The sequence below is a fragment of the Anopheles stephensi genome, chromosome X, assembly GCF_013141755.1.
Source record: "Anopheles stephensi strain Indian chromosome X, UCI_ANSTEP_V1.0, whole genome shotgun sequence".
Classification (NCBI taxonomy): Eukaryota; Metazoa; Arthropoda; class Insecta; order Diptera; family Culicidae; genus Anopheles; species Anopheles stephensi.
The window spans coordinates 4948143-4967080 of record NC_050201.1 but is presented as its reverse complement, the minus strand read 5'-3'; the positions used below and the strand labels follow the sequence as shown (position 1 = coordinate 4967080).

General features: G+C 47.7%; 1 protein-coding gene across 3 annotated transcripts in view; it reads left to right on the top strand.

Moving 5' to 3' along the window:
- The window catches only part of LOC118516926 (echinoderm microtubule-associated protein-like CG42247), a 32004-nt gene extending 21899 nt beyond the window's left edge, over nt 1-10105 (top strand). For 2 of the 3 annotated variants that reach the window (XM_036062781.1, XM_036062776.1), the window contains exons 2-10: nt 3548-3742; nt 3808-4319; nt 4393-4542; nt 4612-4879; nt 5656-5793; nt 5856-6116; nt 6183-6603; nt 6675-7555; nt 9990-10105. In XM_036062781.1, the coding sequence (XP_035918674.1) occupies nt 3548-3742; nt 3808-4319; nt 4393-4542; nt 4612-4879; nt 5656-5793; nt 5856-6116; nt 6183-6603; nt 6675-7228 (2499 nt within the window). In that variant the 3' untranslated portion in view covers nt 7229-7555; nt 9990-10105. The remainder of the gene's footprint in view (nt 1-3547; nt 3743-3807; nt 4320-4392; nt 4543-4611; nt 4880-5655; nt 5794-5855; nt 6117-6182; nt 6604-6674; nt 7556-9989) is intronic. The other variant, XM_036062780.1, reaches the window with a different exon arrangement.
- Nucleotides 10106-18938: the final 8833 nt, after the last annotated feature.

The window sequence follows — 18938 nt, the reverse complement described above, 5'->3', positions numbered from 1 at the left end:
AAACCCCCCCGAGTGCGGTGGACAAGGGGGCTGGAAGAGGAGAGGGGAGGGGGGAAATGAAAAACGAAACTGTTCCTTCCGTTTGTTGCTGTGCTTTTTTTTGCTCTTCTTCTTCTCATGTGTTCCGCCGTACACAAACTTTTCTCTCGGTGAAATGGCTTCACTCGTCATAATATACACAACCATACAGCAGAGGGGTGGAAAAAAGGGGGAAGAAAGTGAGGGGAAGGGGAAAAGTGATGCAGCACGAGCACGATACCGACCGTAGCACGAGCGAAACGAAAAAGCGGCAGAATAAAAAAAGTGTTGAACGATTTAAATTAATTCATTCCACGGTGGCACCTTCCAATCTGCGGCTGGTGTACGGGGGACGAAGGGGGTGGAAGAGAGGTAAAGGTGTGTGTGTGTGATGGCTCTAATTTCTTAAGATCCACCATCACGTTACGGTGACCAGCTTAAATCGCCACATATGTCACGGCAACGTAAAGGAATCGGTGGCAACACGTTCGCTGGATTTTAAGGGGGGTTGGAAAAAAACTCCTTCAAACAACCCCACCCAGGTTTTCGGGGTGAAAGGGGGGGTGAAACACACACCCCACCCAGAACATACATACCAGCACAAACAAATGATAAAAGTGAGCTCTCGGTCGTTAGCTCCTTGCGCGTCCAGTCCTTGCGTGTCCTTGCGAAAAACCCCGGGGTGGGATTTTCTTGCTCACGGCGAGGGGATGAAAAACCTTATGCTTGGACCTCATTATGCTGTCCTTTCACTGTTTCACCCAACAGCACAGTCCTTCCACATACACACACACTCATCAAGATACACGCACATCCCATGTGTGTGTGTGTTGTTTGGACGATCGGGAAGGATTATAGGGGATGATGGAAGGAGGGGGTGTGGGTCGGAAGAAAAGAAAGCGTACATTGTCGTCGTGTCGGCCCGCCTGCCTCGAAAACAAAGAACGAACGACTTCGCAACTGCCGCGAAACTTTCCCCGGGTATTAGTGCCGGAGTGCCGGAGTGTCCGACCATCTCACGGCCATGCCCGAAGTCGACCCGAGTGGCGAAACGACTTTGTTGCTGTTGTTGTTGTTGTTGTGCTTTCAACCCCTCCTACCCCCCTTTTCCCTTCCCCCCCCCCCCTTCCCCCTTACACCGGTTTCAGCTCGTGGAATGTGTTGGGCAGGAAAATTAGCAATTTTACAATTCATCCAGCGGTAGCACGATACGCGCAGCTGGCAACCACCAGCCAGCAGTGTCGGCTCAGTCGAGGGCAGAACGTGCTCCGGTACTGACGATTGCCTAGTGTCTGGCCTAGCCCCTTCGATAGTGGTACAGTGCGGTGGTAGTAGTGCGGTGCCAGTTTTGCGTGCGGTTTTGCAATCTTTTCTTCGCGATCTTGAAGGCCCTCAGCGACAGCGAGCGAGAGCAAAGTGTGTTAGGTTCTGCTTAGGAATCCTGAAGTGTAGTGGTGTGTGGCTATTGCTTGGTAGGAGCAGTGGTTGGATTAAAACATCCACACCTTTCCCGCAACCGATCAACCCGCCAAACGTGCCGTGTGGGATAGTGGAGGCTGCTCTGGTGGGTTGCTATCGTGGGCCAGATGCCAGTCAATCTCGGGGCAGTGTTGTGGATATAAAGCTCGTGTGCGGCGTAACCTTAAACCAACGCTTGAGACGCGAATGTTCGACAGCGAGGAGGAGTCTGCGTTTGTCCTACTGACCGCACCGATGTATCATCCGCATCACTATGGCGGTGGCGGCATCGGAGGCATCGGAGGCATCTACAGTCAGGTTCGGGTCAAGTTTTGGTAGTTTTTTCTTTAGGCAGGGAAAAGAAAGAAAAGATATTCTTGGGAAGGTCGTCTGTTCGGTATAATGCTTAGTGGTCGGGTCAATCATCATCAATCAAATGAAGTATCACTGGTGTACGGTGCGATATGTCCTGGCAAGAGTTCTTCAAACTTTCTGGACTTGGTGTACTGGACTTTCTGTGATGGCGCGATGTGTCCTGGCGAGAATTCTTCAAACTATCTGTACTTGGAGAACTGGGTTATCTGTTATGGTTTGATGGGTCCTGCTGAGAATTCTTCAAACTTTTTGGGTTTGGAGACATGGACACTCTCTTACAGTGTGATGTGTCCTGATCAGAATTCTTCAAACTTGCCTGCCATGGAGAACTGGAATATCTGTTATGGTGCGATGGGTTCTGCTGAGAATTCCTCAAGTTTTCTAGGCTTGGAGGACTTCAGAAATACGTGTACTTGGATGTGATTTTCCAATATTTTCCTCCAATGTGTGGTTACGTCTACTAGTTGTGAGTGTGTGTGTGTGTATGTGATCCAAATGTATTTCACCAAAATGATGTCGCCATGCCATCACTTTAAAGTAGGTTGCGCACACCGCTCCCAAACCCCCCGGATCCCTCGTCCCGCACTCGCTCGCTTTATGTCCACAAAACTATGTGGACAATTTCTTCCTCGTCCTGCAGAGCCGAGCGGTTTTCGGTCACGGGCTGGAATGTTTTATCCATTGGGATTCCCGGGTACGTCCTGGTACGTCTACCCCATGCCAAGCATTTCCGGTTGCGGTGCGGTTGGAGCCTGTTGGTGCGATGGCCTAGTGACATCAAATAGCGTAGAGAGAGAGAGAGAGTGAGGAATGGGGAACCGGGGTCCGCATAAATTATGCTCTCACAGACTTTGTGATGGTAGTGCCTCCAACTAGCGATTTGTGTTTCGCAAACAGACGTACACATACACAGGCTTTCATACATAATACAAAGCAAAAACAAGCTTCAAGAAGTTGTCCGAGCCTTCTTCTTGTTGTGGACATTGTGAACGCAGGAAGTGAAGCAAGCCATTTTCTTCCATTTTTTTTGCGCACACTACAAACAAATAGTTATACTTGAGGAGAAGATAATTTCTAGGTCCGGAGACTACAGCTCACAATTAACATTCTCCGAGACGTTGGCGCTTCCATTGTCCGAAAATTGGTGTTGTGGCGGGTCTCGGGCAAAGTTAAAAAGTCTTCAAGGTGGGTGGGTGGTTCACTGGGCCCATTTATTCCGTTCCAGGCCCATAAACTTGAACGGCCGAGACAGGCGTGTCCACCGAATGCCACCAAAACCACTGGTATAGGGTAGCACGGGGCGTAAATCCCAGCCAACGTCCAAACTCGGGTGCAAAATTACTGTATTTAAGTCACACTAGTATTGCCGTTTTGGTGCGGGGGCTATTCGCTGGAACGACTTGACGGTCGATTGCATGTCGATACACACGTCACGGTTTGCCCAAGGACCTGCTTTGTCCCGGTGACCCGGTGTGTGGGGGCAGCCGTCACGGTGGAAATTAAAATAAAAGTTAGAGGAAGAAGAGGACAAAAAAAAAATCCACCACAAACGACAGCAGTAGTAGAAAGTGCAATAAACAAATGTCATTAAAGGCGCGTAATGTGCTCTTTTTTGTCCTTCTTGTGGCGAGCCACTGGTTCGGACGAGGCTTAATAAGACTGTTTCTCTCTCTCCCCTTTCTCTCGGTCCAAACAGCCGGCCAGTTACGGCAAAAAGAACGGCGTGTGGTACGCGTCACCGGGCAACCAGGGATGGGGTAGCGGTGCGGGCCCGGGCCGGCTCGGCCGCAAACCGTCCGTCACCGAGGTGGACAACATGCCGTCCGGCAGCCTGAAGCCGAGCGCCGGTCGCGTTATTAGAATAATCAACAGTCACGATCACAGCGTGCAGGTACGTAAGGCGTTAGCCGAGTGCGTTACGAATGCGTTACCCTTTGTAACGTTTGCTCTGTACAGTGTCGCGTGCTGCTGAACCTGCGCACATCGCAACCGTTCGAGGAGGTGCTGGAGGATCTCGGCCAGGTGTTGAAGATGATCGGAGCCAAAAAGATGTATACCAGCAACGGGCAGGAGGTGCGCAGCTTCTCCCAGCTGCGCAACGAGTTTGCCGAGGTGGAGACATTCTATCTGAGCAACACACCGTCGCTGCCGGTCGGTGCCCTCGGGCCAGGCGTTATTCCACCCTCGCCGGGGCGTCGTTCCCGTTCCCGGCTGGGAGGTTCCGTACCGGACGACCTGTCCAAGACGACAGCACGCCAGCGGGCACGCAGCAAGAGCCGACCGCGCGTACTGTACGCACCCGAGAACGAGCTGGTCCGTGCGTCGTCCGACTATCCTCTGCTGGACGCGATGAAGGAGGAACCGACGCGCATTACGATCCGTGGACTGCGGCGCACCTTCTATCCGCCGCTCCATCATCCGCCGATAGACAACGCACCGCCGGACAAGAAGCTATCGCTGTTCTGGGTGTAAGTGTCCGGTACCGAGTGTCCTTTGTGGCTGCCTCACTACAGACGGGGTTTCTTGTATATCCTACCACAGACATGGATATCGTGGAATTGATTCGAAGCGTAACCTTTGGGTCCTGCCGTCCGGTGAGCTGCTGTACTACGTCGCTGCCGTCGCCGTACTGTACGATCGGGAGGAAGACGCTCAGCGCCACTACACCGGCCACACCGAGGACATCATGTGGTAAGTGATCTGCAACTTCAACTCCCAAAACGTGAATCCCTAAATCTCTCTCTCTCTCTCGTGTTCCAGTATGGAGGTACATCCATCGCGAGAACTCGTCGGCTCCGGACAGCGAGCCGGCCGGGACCGGAAGTCTCAGGCGCACGTGCGCATCTGGAGCACCGAGTCCCTGCAGACACTGTACGTGTTCGGGATGGGCGAGCTGGATTCGGGCGTGATTGCGGTCGCCTTTTCGCAGCTGAACGGTGGCAGCTACATCCTTGCGGTCGATGCCGGCCGCGAAAGCATCCTGTCCGTCTGGCAATGGCAGTGGGGCCATCTGCTCGGCAAGGTGGCGGTAAGTGACTCCGGTGACCTCAATTGCTGCCGCCAACAGTAGGACAAAGTTTTTTCCTCGCCCTCCCCCTACCCTCAGCAGTGTGAGTGATGGCGGTTTGGGGCCTGTAGGCATAATTGAAAACTTTTCACACCTTTCCACTACTGGGCCACTACTGGCAAAGTAGTTGAAGCGGCTTGCACGATAGCGTGTCGGTGCGGAAAACTCGTTTCGGAAAAAGTTTTTGGCACCGCAAATAAAGCGGGCTCGCTGGTCGGGTGTGCACAACGATTACTGGTGTTGGACTCGGTTTGGCCTGTTAGAGGTGTTGGAACGCACGAGTCGTTGGAACCTGGTTCTATGTAGAATTTTTGGAGGAGAGGCAACTTGGCATGATTTAACTTTGTTTTTGAAGCTTGTGTGGCCTACTAACTTGTCACGAATGATTCAATTTTCTGCATGCTTTAGGTGTAGGATCTAGTTACAGCAGTGGTCATTGAAGTGATGGTAGCTATTACAACCAGCCTAGATATCTAAACCAAAGCTAGAATTTTGAAGGATTCTAGTCTCATCCAAAGCCTGGTACTTCGGACGACTTTTTTTGAGAAGTGGACAAGAACTTCTCTCTTGAGGTTCACTCCAGTCACCACTGTATACGAAGTCATATTGAAAGGACCTTTAATTCTTTGTCTATACAACCTCCGGACTTGTTGGTCTATTATTGAGGACGTCCTATTCTTAACTGCGATGGAACTTTAAAGCGATATTGATAAAATCTCAATAACCCTCCATTACAGACCCTGCAAGAAGGCATCTGGGGTGCCACATTCCATCCGCTGGACGATAATCTACTGATCACACACGGCCGAGGACATCTCGCGTTTTGGCACAGACGGAAAGATGGATTCTTCGAAAAGACAGACATCATTAAACCGGTACGCTCTATAAGACTCCCCTGAGAACGTCAACGCACCTGAACGACTCTGTATTCTTGCAGCCCTCCCGAACGTTTGTCACCTGCGTCCAGTTTGAGCCGGATGGCGATGTCATCACGGCGGACAGTGACGGTTTCATCACGATCTACAGTGTCGACGCGGACGGTGCGTACTTTGTGCGCATGGAGTTTGAGGCACACAACAAAGCGATCAGCTGTCTGGTGATGCTGTCCGAGGGTACGCTCATATCCGGGGGTGAGAAGGACCGCAAGATAGCTGCCTGGGACTCGCTGCAAAACTACAAACGCATCACAGACATTAAGGTAGGTTTGTTGCGTTACTTGCGATTCTGGTAATGGACTAACCTCTGCTGTCTGTCCTGGTTGCAGTTGCCCGAGTCTGCCGGTGGTGTACGCTCGATATATCCGCAGCGCCCGGGACGGAACGATGGTAACATCTACGTCGGCACGACGCGCAACAACATCCTGGAGGGTTCGCTGCAGCGACGCTTCAACCAGGTCATCTTCGGACACGGCAAACATCTGTGGGCGCTGGCAGCCCATCCAGACGATGAGGTGTTCGCGACCGGTGGCCACGACAAGTATGTGGCACTGTGGCGCCGCCAGAAGCTGATCTGGACGACCTCGGTCGGGTACGAGATCATCGCGCTCGCGTTCCATCCGTACGGTGCCGCGTTGGCGGCTGGCAGCTCCGAGGGACATCTGATTGTGATTAATGCGGAAAATGGCGCCACCATGCTGACGATTCGTGTCTGTGGCTCACCGCTGAATGCGGTCGAGTTTAATCAAGGTAGGTGTGGTTACACGCCGGTGGTGAGTTAGCAGAACACTGATTCTGGTTGTTCCTCCCCCCCCGGGCAGTTGGTGACATGATAGCGATCGGTTCGCAAAACGGTAGCATCTATCTGTTCCGAGTGTCACGCGACGGGTTCTCGTACAAGAAGATCAACAAGATCCGTGGCTCACAGCCCCTGACGCATCTCGACTGGAGCAGCGAGGGCAACTTCCTGCAGTCGGTCACGGTGGACTTCGATCTGCTGTTCTGGGACGTGAAGTCCCTGTCGCCGGAGAAGAGCCCGATCGCGATGAAGGACGTGAAGTGGTTGACCAGTAACAGTACGGTCGGCTTTCTGGTGGCCGGTCTGTGGAACAACCGCTACTATCCGGCACCGTCGAACACGATCATCACGACGACGGCCCGCACCGCGGCCCAGGACCTGGTGGCGGCCGGTGACGCGGACGGGTATCTGCGCCTGTTCCGCTACCCGTGCATTACGCCGCGGGCCGAGTTTACCGAGGCGAAGGTGTACTCCGGTACGCTCGCGTGCGTCAAGTTCCTGTACGGCAATCACAGCCTGGTGACGGTCGGCGGTACCGACGCGTCGCTCATGATCTGGGAGCTGACCGAGGAATAGCCACTGTGGCCGCCGTGGCGCACCGGGGTCGGCGTCGCCGCAGCCGCAGCCGCCGGGTCACCCTCACCAGCAGGTAATCCTAGCACCGTACTACCCGTACCCGTAGCAAGCAACCATCACCATCATCCCCACCATACCCATCATCGGCCGGAAGCCGTCGCATCCGGCGGGTTCTGTCAGCGTTCAGGGACCCAGCCAGCCGTACTCGTCGCGACCGCCACCACCGCCGGCGCTAGTACTGCTACGCCAGCGGTCGCGAGGCCCGCCTCCTCCGTCGACCACGCCACCAGCACACCAGCCACAAACGGTACAGCCGATCGTCTATGGGTATTTATACAAGCGAAAAACTGCAACTGCAAAAAACAAAAGCGTCACTTAAAACAACTCCTACCAAACCCTTCTCTACGCAACTTTCAACTCTCTGCCACTCTCTGCATACTCTTGCTCTTGAAGCTTCCCTTTTTCGAAGCCTCTATTATCTCTATTTTACATTCCAATTTTCTTTTCCTCGTTTTTACTATGAATCCTCGTGAGCCTAGTCTATCTCTTTTGCTCACTTGGCCACTAAGCAGCTGCCAGTAGTGGAGTCGCACTGTATACATATGTAAGACAGTGATCGATACGTTTAGTGGTAAAGTGACACAGTTTTTGACTTTGAGATCAGAAATCGTTTCGTGAGGTAGAACAGATAGAATTAAGTCATCTCGTAACTCTGACTGTTTTCTTGATCACTTAGTTGTAGTCTGAAGGTTCTGTTCCGGATGCTCGGACTGATAGTCTAACAAGTCAAAGAAGTTGGTATTCGCTCGGAACTCTCGAGGTTGTAGTTGCAATATCTCTGATGGACGTTGATGTCTCTTTTTTCTTGTAAACAGTTTCTGATCTAAATGTCATTTTGGCTAATCGATAATCTTACAGCATTACAGACCGGGTGAACTTGACAGACCGCGATCTCGACGACCGTAGCTCAATCCTCTATTCCACTATTCAAGGGAGTCAACTATTAAGTTCCCAAGCTCGTCAAGATTTAACGACTTATTCGCTATATTGAGCACACGTATGTGGAGCACGCGAGCTGTCAAGTTCCCTTTGATCTGCGGCGTACTTACAAAGCCTTAAATTTAGTATCTCTATCTCCCTGTTTCCATCTCAATGTGTGAGGGCCGTCTGTCACACACAGCTAGAGTGAAGTTGGTTCTCTCAATTAGTACTGCAGCATGATATCCACACTCCTAACTGCTTCTAGTACCTCTCCAGTACTCTCTCTCTCTCTCTCTCTTTCTCTTTTGTTATCGATTCGCTCCTACCTCAATCGTTTGCTAGAAAGTAGATGGTCGTCTATCTCTGTCTGTCACTGGCAGAGCTAGTCAAACATGACAAAACGTAGTACGACGGCCCCTTCCTATCAGTAGAGCGATCGACAGTAGACACTTTTGGTGCGCACGCAATTCTCCCTTTACGTCCGTACCGAACGGCTTGCAGAGAGTATTTCTTGATGCTTTGGTATTGAGCAGTTCTGTTTTCTTCTGTTGGCTTTTTTTGCATTTTGTAGTTCTTTTTGTTGTTGTTGCCGTTGTCGCAGTTTGGCAGAGTACAGCAAGCAGTAACTTCCCCGTACAATGTTAGGTGGCAATCACTGCAGACAGTTGTTCAACGCCTCAACTCAACCGAGTGTAAACAGCAGTACGTTAAGGAGTGGCCCCTGTTCAACACAACTCATCTGTGTCAAAGTGTCACCGTGCATAACGAATCATTCTCTACGCCATTTCTCTGACAGCGTTAGCGTTACCAGTTACCAAACACTGCCATAACTTCAGCATCGACATTTTACATTCGGGCGTGTAGTGCAATTGGCTTGCTTGTTTTAGTACAAACTTCAAATTCCTCACCGTAGTGCCTCTTTCTCTCTCTCTTTCTCTCTCTCAATCTGTCACTAGACAATAGATGATTTGGTGATTTTTAGCATCAGATTTTTGCATTTAGCCAAAATTATAATGAAAAAACGCTTCGAATAGAACGGAATGTTAATGGTGGAAGAAATGGACCATCATCAAGAAAAAAAAAAACTCCACTCATCCACTCATCTAGCGTAGCTCACCATCACCCTTAGTCTCAGCACTGTTCGGTAGTAGTTTCATCCGAATTCGAATGACACGAGTACAAAATCGTTCCCCACCGGGAGAGAAAACCGAAAACTTTAAATCCCTTTATCGCTCCTTCTCATTCACTCCTGCTCACTAGATCGTTATCAGTTTCATTCTGTTCATTCCTTTCTGTTGCATCCCCGTCACATCTGTCTTACCTGTCTGGACTCTCTTTCTTCTCTTCTCTTCTCTCTCTCTCTTTCTCTCTTTCTTCTCTCTCTCTTTCTCTTCTTTTTTCTTTTATGGTTTTGTTTTGTTTTTCCTCCATTGTGTCCGCCATCATCGTTCCTTGACAAAATTGACAATTAAAAAAAAAACACTCCTTCCTCCATTTTGTTTCTTTTTTCTTGTTGATCATGTACTGTGGAATTGGAACGTCGGAATTGCTATTACACGTATCCTACATATTTTCACCATGGGACAAACACCTACACACATATTGGCACCTGAATATCACGGTTTAACTACGCTCATCACAAAATTCGAACGTCACACACGCCTTTCCTGGTGTCCTTGACGGGGAAAAAAACCAAAACAAAACAAAAAAAAAATCACACACAGGATCGAACTCGATTCACCGGACGACTTCTTCTTTTTGTTGTAACTCGTTTGTGCAGGATCAGGACCTGTCACCGCCAGCCGGTGGTACCGTGGGTGAGCGGATGGCCCGCACCATACCTGTACGCGTCTGCCGGGCGCAGGAACAACACAAGGACGAGGAGGAGGACGAAGAGGAGGAGGAGGAGGAGGAGGAGGAGGAGGAGGAGCGTCGAGCGTTCGGTTTGGAGTACGAAGAGCAGGAGCACGAAGGTGACGACGAGGGCGAAAATGACTCCGACGATAACCAGCCACAACCCAGCAATCCACCATCCGCACACCAATGTCCGGAGCAGGTGAGGCCAACCGTTAGCCAGCAGCGCCGCATACGACGGATACGATCCCGGCAGGCAGCCGAACAGGTGCGTGGACGCAGCGCCACCTATGGGCGTTATCGGGCTCGAAGTATGGTAACGTCACCGGCGGCGACCGGGTCTGCCACACCGCCGGACAATGATGCTACCGGTCGACGACCGGCTGGTTTGAGGAGCCCGGAGGTGGAGGAGGAGGAGGAGGAGGAGGAAGAGGTTGGGGTAGAGTATGCGGTACTGTTGCCGGATTCGTTTGCCGTGCTCGATGCGTCCTTCTAGCCCACCTTGCCGTGGTGCGTGGAGTCACCTCTTAGCCCTGGCGCTCAAGAGCCGTTGTGTTCTCTCGCGCGCCTTCCGACCAGAGGGTGCGACTTCGATACATCTGGAAATCTCTGCCAACTTTGAGGGAAATGGAATGGAATTGTATCCCGGAGCTTAAGTTGCTCTTTGGTCCTTGCAGCAGGGTATAGGATTTGTTTTGGGCCGTTTTGGACGCTAACCGGTGGATGTGAGGATGCTCGGTGTATCCTCGCGCTTTACGCGTCTACCGAAAAGTCAGCCGTTCTTTGTATCCTTCGTGCCCGGTAGTCGTCATCAGTGACCTCGTTTCAAAAACCTACCTCGCTCGTGTAGCGAATCGAGGAAAGGTTTAGTGGACATTTGGTAGAATATGGGAAGAATTGTTGGTCGTGGTCGCTAGAAACTCTAGAACAGAGCTGGGGGCCAGTGTAGAATAGCTATTTGCTGGGAAGCCCTCGGTACCGGAACCTAGATGATGTGAGTGTGGTGAGTCGGGAAGAAACACCCACACACACACAGACACACACACAAGGACACGCTAGTGTAGAACACTAAACTCTGTTACATTCTGCCGTACACACACACATACACGAAAAGAAAAACACATTCACACAGATACAGAAGACACAGAAACATGGAAAGGAAAAACCCAAGTCCAGTGAAGTAATGACGAAAGATATGTACTGCCAATAGTGAAGTAAGAAGTTAATATTCTTTCTCTCTCTAGTGTATATCTTCAGTGCACCACTTTCCAGCGACACTACCACTCTTTCTCTTTCACTCTCTCTGTCTTTGTCCCTCTTAATCTCTGTCAACAAATGTATTACAGGGTTCTCCAGTCCATAGAACAAGCGTTAGAATAGCCGCAACTTGGCAGAAAACGATATGGAAAACATTTATCGAATAGAGCTTACCATCACACCATACGAGCAACGCTGTTTTGATTGATAAAACAACGTCACTAATTATTCCAGAGTTGCTTTTTTTAACAGAGATTATCCGTGCTCATGTTAAGTTGTAGAGTATGACGAAGAGATGTTTGTGCATTTAATGAGTTTGGTTCACATTTCCATCAGAATGACTAAAAAAGCCCAGAATCGATTTCTTGTTGTTTATCCGGAAAATCGGCATCATAACCTCTTTTTATTATTTTTTAAATACAATTTGAGTGCCCTTGTTCGATTGCCTGTCACTGTTTATTTATTATAGATCAACGTTTCGGGTTAACATCGGTTCAGATGTTCCGTTTCTCATTAATGATCCAGTTCTGAAGAAGCTTGGGGCCAAGATCTCACCTTTCTATCATAAACATAAGCATGAATCTGTTCGGTGTTCTGAAATACCAAGTGGCGTTGTTATATCAATCGAAACAGTGTGTACTAGAATAGTGTGATAGTGTGCTTTTTCAATTCTACCGTATCACAGCTATTTTAACGCGTTTTCTATGGGCTGTTACAACTCTGTATCTCTTAAACTTGATGTTACCTACATCAACGGTGTAAGAACTGCACCAATAGAAGAAAACCTCTGGACCAAGAGTTCATTTGTGGAGGGTACAATACATTCCGAAGCTGTTACTTAGTGTTGCATTTAGCAAGGAGATCTGGAGAAGACGGGCGATACTAGAACGAGAGAGAAAAATAGAAGAGAGAGCGAGTGAGAGAGAGAGAGAGAGGGGGGTAAATCGCTCGGTACCGTTTGTGGTGTGATTTTTGTGGCTGACAATCAGTTCAGTCAAATTGTTTTCCCGGTATTTTTGTAATTGTTATAATGGCACGCACATCGAGGTTTAATGTGTATGTGTGTGTATGTGAAATATGCATGAAATATGCGGCAAAAACCTCAACCTCTTTGTAGTCAATGTTAAATGTCCTTTAATACTAGAATGCTCCCAAAACGACATTCAAAGCTATCCTCCTCTTCCTTTTTAGAGACAACAGATGCATACACTTTTTTCACCTCCTTCCCTTCCCTCCCCCAAAAACCCACTCCCTCTTCATCCTTTTCAAGCCATAGGAAACAGTGCACCAGTATGTGTTTGTGTGTTTGTGGAGGGCGAGCGCATTGGCAGGGTTTTTGAGTACATAATCAACACGATCATCGGAAGGTTAATAAGTTCAGGTATATAATTGATTCTTTCAGTGAGTTGTAAAATTCAATTGTATACCTGAATTTATCATCGAGAGAGAGAGAGAGAGAGAAAGAGAGGCAGAGGAACTTGTCAATTTTAACCTGGAAAACCCTGCTTTGCAATAATGAGCCCCCATTCATACTCCAACACATAAACACACACACACTCAAATAAAAGGCAAGGACAACAGTACGACACTAAACACACACACACTAACAAACACACACACATACTCACACTAAACGCTTTGTAACCCGTTCCGCGTAGTAAACAGTGTGAAGGAAAAAGAATTTTTACAACAAAAAAAAAACAATCAAATTAAAACCATGTTTCTAGTTGGGATGTAGCATTTCTTATAATACAGTTGAACACACACACACATTTTGAGGTATAAGAAAAGAAAAAAAAATCCAACCAAGAAGGTGTGAAAGATTAGACGCCTCCATCTCGTTCTCAAGGATGAGCGAGTTCCGTAGAAGCGTTTTGCCAGGACCGATGGAATGTTTTTATAAAGCAAAGCAGAAAAATGTTTCCCCCCCCCCCCCCACTCCCTGAAAGGTTTCCCGCGATGTGGGTGAAAAATCACCGACAAAGCTATCTCCCGCTTTCTCCGACCCCTGTTTTCCTAGGCTGTCCCATTCGGTACAGTTCCATCTTTCTTAGTGGCGGTTGGTGGCGAGAAGCGATAAGGTGCGATCCTGGTTTGGGATGCAATCAAATTTTAGTATGTGTAATGCAAAAAGTTGCAACAACAAAAAACAAACTACTTATATTTAAAACTAATGGACGTAAACGTATGGAAAAGCAACCCCAAGAGAGGAGAGGATTGTGTGAGAGGAAGATAAAGTGTGGTTAAGGTGAGGTTAGTTTGGAGGCGTCCATGGTAAGGAGCCTCACAGAAGTTTTAGAAATTTTTAGCAAAAAAGAATTACAACAACTACAACCAAAATCCCCCCCCCCCTTAACACCTGGACCAATCATATCGCACAAGCAAAGAAAAAAACAAAACAACCCTTAGATGAAGAAGATGCAACCACTGCAGCGAATTAAATGGGCAAAAGGGAGCATTTTCCGATTATGCAAAATTAAATGTCTTTACGTGAGTCGAAACCACGATCCAGCAAACAGCATTTGACAGGTCAGGCTCACACCACCCAAATGTGTGTACACAGATGATTTGACGAATGGAAAAAGCGGGGGAAAAATGGCCTTTCAAAATGATTAATTAATGGCATTCCGAGGAAAGAGAAAAACACACACACATACACACACAATCCCACAAGATAAACACAATGACACAAGAAACAAAATCTAAACAACAACAACAAAAAATCCTGCAAAGAATGGAAAACAATAGTGAAATAAAGGATGCTTCAATTGGAAGAAAGGAAATATTAAGCAATAAATATTTAGTGAGAAAAGAAATGCAAAACCGATGCAGTGCGGGAAAATAAATGAAAGAAATGCAAACAAAGACGATAAAAGCTTGTGTGACAAGGTAAGAAGGAATGGTAGAAAAATCCTTAATGTGTCCATGTGGAAGGGCTGTAAAAGACTTCAGCAGGATTGAGTCGTCCGGTGTCATTCTCATCTTAGCTGGAGCTTGGCAAGATCATCGAAGAGCTCCTAGATCGCCTAGAACTCCTCCTTGTCCCTTCAGTCATACGGGCCCACAATATCTGTCTGAATATCTTCCTGGGTTCTCCTAGAATGCCTAAAGCTCATCCTTAACCTTCCAGACACACGGGATCCCAAATCTTTCTGAGCATCTTCATGAGTCTAAGTCTCGACATTTCCATGATTAAGTGCGGTGGATTATTTGGAGAAGTCTCAGGTGATCGGACCAAAGAGCGAATCACACACATCAAGAAGAAGCAGAGCATTTTCCTCTCGAGCGCAGCTAAGAGAGTTTCGCCAGTTTTTTGACAGAGACTTTAACTCTGACCTTTTGGTGAGCAGTAGGGCTATACATGTTCTATAGAGTCCCAGCTTCGTTCGACTCTTCAGGTGTTTTTTGAGTGGAGAAGTTTCATTAGGCTCTACAACTGATGGGTTGGTAATCAGTACTCGAGCGTATAGACCTCTCGAACTCTAATTAATGTCGATACTCTCTTATGATCCAAGAATTGTGAAGTTTTGGACGATTTCGAAGGTACGATCACCTATCTTTACTTCAGAGTTTGGTTTCCGTCTCGTTGATGGTCAACTAGAGGTTTAGTTCTGCTTGGTTGATCTTTTGATAAGCTTCTGCGACACAGGAGAGCCTGTGAACCAATGTTGTCTATGTCGTCAGCGTGTGTCAGTAAAACATGGTCCTCAAAGATTCTACCACCAAGTCACGGAAGGCACTCTCTAGTGCCAGATTGAAGAGAAGACAGACAAGTGATCCTCAGGGCCTATCGTCAAAGTTGTTGGCGATCCTGCAAAGGGCCCTGAGAATTTTTCAGCCACCTTCACTCATTGTCATTCTTACTTGTCTGGTAAGCTTGACCCGGATTACCTTAATGCTAGGTGATATTATCATGATATTTCCAAACAGGACCTCTAGAATGTAACTGACTCGATTCCCAGTTCCTTATTCCGACAGCTGAGGTCATCTAAGGTCTGTGAGATATCTCGGTGACCTACGACCTTCTGCTTCGTGGGTCCCACTCTGATTTCTTGAAGTGCCCTTCGTTCCGGGCATTAAGCATACTTCAACTTTGCATACTTTCAGGCGCCAGGGCAGTTTCATGCATAATCAGTTGTATTCGACCTGTAAACGGAACACAAATGATGGACAACCCCATCTGAACAGCGACGTAGCTGGATGCGCGGTTTGGATGGGATTCGAGCCACGGTCCGATCGTGTGACGATCGGCGTCGCTAGCATCTCGACCACCGGCGATCAGCTGCTTCGAACTCAGCGTCAACTGAGTCATCACAGAGCCAACTAGGTTGACTGTGATGCAAACTCTGGCTCAGCTGAGTTGGCTTTGTGAGGGGTGTTTGTTTGTCAGCGAATGCGACTGAAAGAGCTCCGAACAGCTCTCTACAGTCTCATTAACTGACGATCAGCCAAGGCAGCGATCGCGCTTTTATAGTCGGTCCGGCGGCTGCCACCAACCGATACACATGCAAACGATATGACTAGAAAAAAAAATCAATCCCGCTGAACAATGAGGCCCGAATAAGGTTGATACATACCAGAATTTTTTTTATTAAATTAAAAAAAAATTATCATGACCAAGAATTTAGAACCTGTTGGAACAATCAGTTGAGAACAAGTTGGTGTTATAAAATTATAATTGTTATAATATATTTTGAAATTAGCAATGGGTTATCTATACCTTTTCCAAAATATAAACACTACTTTACATAACTTATACGAAAAAAATGTAAGGAGTCAAGATTTTTCTATAAGATTGCACACTTTTTGGGACATTATTGTTACCAACCTCGCACGGCCAGTTGTTGTCACGATCTGTTTCTTTGCAATTCGATTTGCTTGAGTGTGAGAAGGGTGCGGGAGTGTGAGTCAAGGATGAGTGAAGCAATAAAACTCGCACGTCGCACGAGGCTGGCTGGTTTTGCTATGGGATGTTTGTGGGATCCAGTTTAGTTTAATTGCATTTCTTTTTCGATCCTTCCAGCTATTGCTTCGTTGGATTGGGCAAAATTAAGTTGAAAACAAATTCTGACATCCACGACCTTATTTTCCCCGTAGTCCAGCACGTGCGGTCCGGTGGTAGAGGCGACAACGGCGCCGGTCTTCATACGGGACAGGACCGGGGTTCAAATCCCATCAGACTATCAAACTTCATGGTATCATTAAGTGTAGTGAGCCAGAAACGGCACGCATGACCTAAGAGGTCGTTTGGCCAAAGAAGAAGAAGAAGAAGAAGTCCAGCACATACGATGGATACGGCTCCGGACGGGATTCGATGCTCAGCCCTGCTCGAAAACCAAAACATTCTACTCTCAACGAGCAGTGAATGGCTAGTCGAGAGGTTTGATTGTGTTGGGGTGCATTGTTTGCCACCCGAGTAAGACTGTGAGAGCTCCTAACAGTTCCGTACAGGCTTATCGAGAGACGATCGAGCCAAGAACCGGGCGCCCTTTTATACTCCAGCCCGAGGCGTAAGTGCCGCCCATGCTCCCGGTCCAATTCCAACTCCCTACTCATTCTCCGATCTATGTCGCTTACTTGGAGTGAAGTGTTGGAAAATTTCTAAGAAGAGCTGGTGATGTAAGCCGTGCCTGTTCCCTTACGTCTTACGTCTACCTCACAATCTCGTTGAAGATCAACGTAAACCGTTACCTGTGTGGAATTCTTCCCAGTAGTAGTTGGGTTCAAGGTTGGACATAAGTTGTAGTAGCTGTGTTAGTAGCTGAGATCAAAACCAACACAGACTCAGTGGATGTTCAGAGAATAGTATTTTAGAAATGAAGTTAAGGACTGGAAACAAATTGGAGCACACACATGGCAGTTGAGTGGGATGGGCCAAATGCAACCAAATGCATGACGAAATGAGAACTTTTATTGCGGATCGAATCGCAGTTAATTAGCTTTGGACGCGTTGGAATGCTGGCAGAGAAGCAGATGACGTCATTTTGTTCTAATGGTAACACATCTGTGTATTGATTATAAAAAAATTTGAAATGAGAGTCTTACCGTATGACTTACTGCCTCCCCCAAGCCAGCATCATAAGCTGATCGAGGGGCAAGACTGGCCGTCCATGTCTCGATCGCCAGTGACTGCGGAACGATATGCTGGGTCCCCTTTTTATGGTCGGTATGGCATAATGGAGATTGAATCGATTAGTTTTACTAACTAGAGAGGAATGAGCGAGAATTGAGAGAGAATCGAGAAAGAATCGAGAGCAAAATAAGAGAGAATCGAGAGAAAATCTAGAGAGAAACGACAGAGAATCGAGAGCGAAACGACAGAGAATCGAGAGAGAAATGAGACAGTATTGAGAGCGAAATGAGAGCAGATCGAAAGGGAAATGAGAGAGCGTCAAGAGAGAAATGAGAGAGAATTTCTAGTTCCTCCGTTATTTCTTTCTCATATCTTTCTCGATTTTATTTCTCTTTTTTTATTTCTCCATTTTCTCTCATTTCTCTGTCAATTCTATCTCGATTCTCTTTCCTTTCTTTTTCGACTTTCGCTTGATTTTCTCTCGATGGTATGTCATTTTTCTTTCGATTCTCTTTGAACTCTCCCTCGATTCTCTCTCATTTCTCTCTCGATGCTGTCTCATTTCTATCTCGATTCTTCCGCAGTTCTCTTTAAAGTCTCTCTCAATTCTCTCTCGATTCTCGCTCGATGTTTTTGCGATTTTCTCTCGATTTTCAGTAAGTCATACGGTAGGACTCTCATTTCAATTTTTTTTATAATTACTACACAGATGTGTTACCATTAGAACAAAATGACGTCATCTGCTTCTCTGCCAGCATTCCAACGCGTCCAAAGCCAATTAACTGCGATTCGATCCGCAATAAAAGTTCTCATTTCGTCATGCATTTGGTTGCATTTGGCCCATCTCACTCAACTGCCATGTGTGTGCTCCAATTTGTTTCCAGTCCTTAACTTCATTTCTAAAATACTATTCTCTGAACATCCACTGAGTCTGTGTTGGTTTTGATCTCAGCTACTAACACAGCTACTACAACTTATGTCCAACCTTGAACCCAACTACTACTGGGAAGAATTCCACACAGGTAACGGTTTACGTTGATCTTCAACGAGATTGTGAGGTAGACGTAAGACGTAAGGGAACAGGCACGGCTTACATCACCAGCTCTTCTTAGAAATTTTCCAACACTTCACTCCAAGTAAGCGACATAGATCGGAGAATGAGTAGGGAGTTGGAATTGGACCGGGAGCATGGGCGGCACTTACGCCTCGGGCTGGAGTATAAAAGGGCGCCCGGTTCTTGGCTCGATCGTCTCTCGATAAGCCTGTACGGAACTGTTAGGAGCTCTCACAGTCTTACTCGGGTGGCAAACAATGCACCCCAACACAATCAAACCTCTCGACTAGCCATTCACTGCTCGTTGAGAGTAGAATGTTTTGGTTTTCGAGCAGGGCTGAGCATCGAATCCCGTCCGGAGCCGTATCCATCGTATGTGCTGGACTTCTTCTTCTTCTTCTTCTTTGGCCAAACGACCTCTTAGGTCATGCGTGCCGTTTCTGGCTCACTACACTTAATGATACCATGAAGTTTGATAGTCTGATGGGATT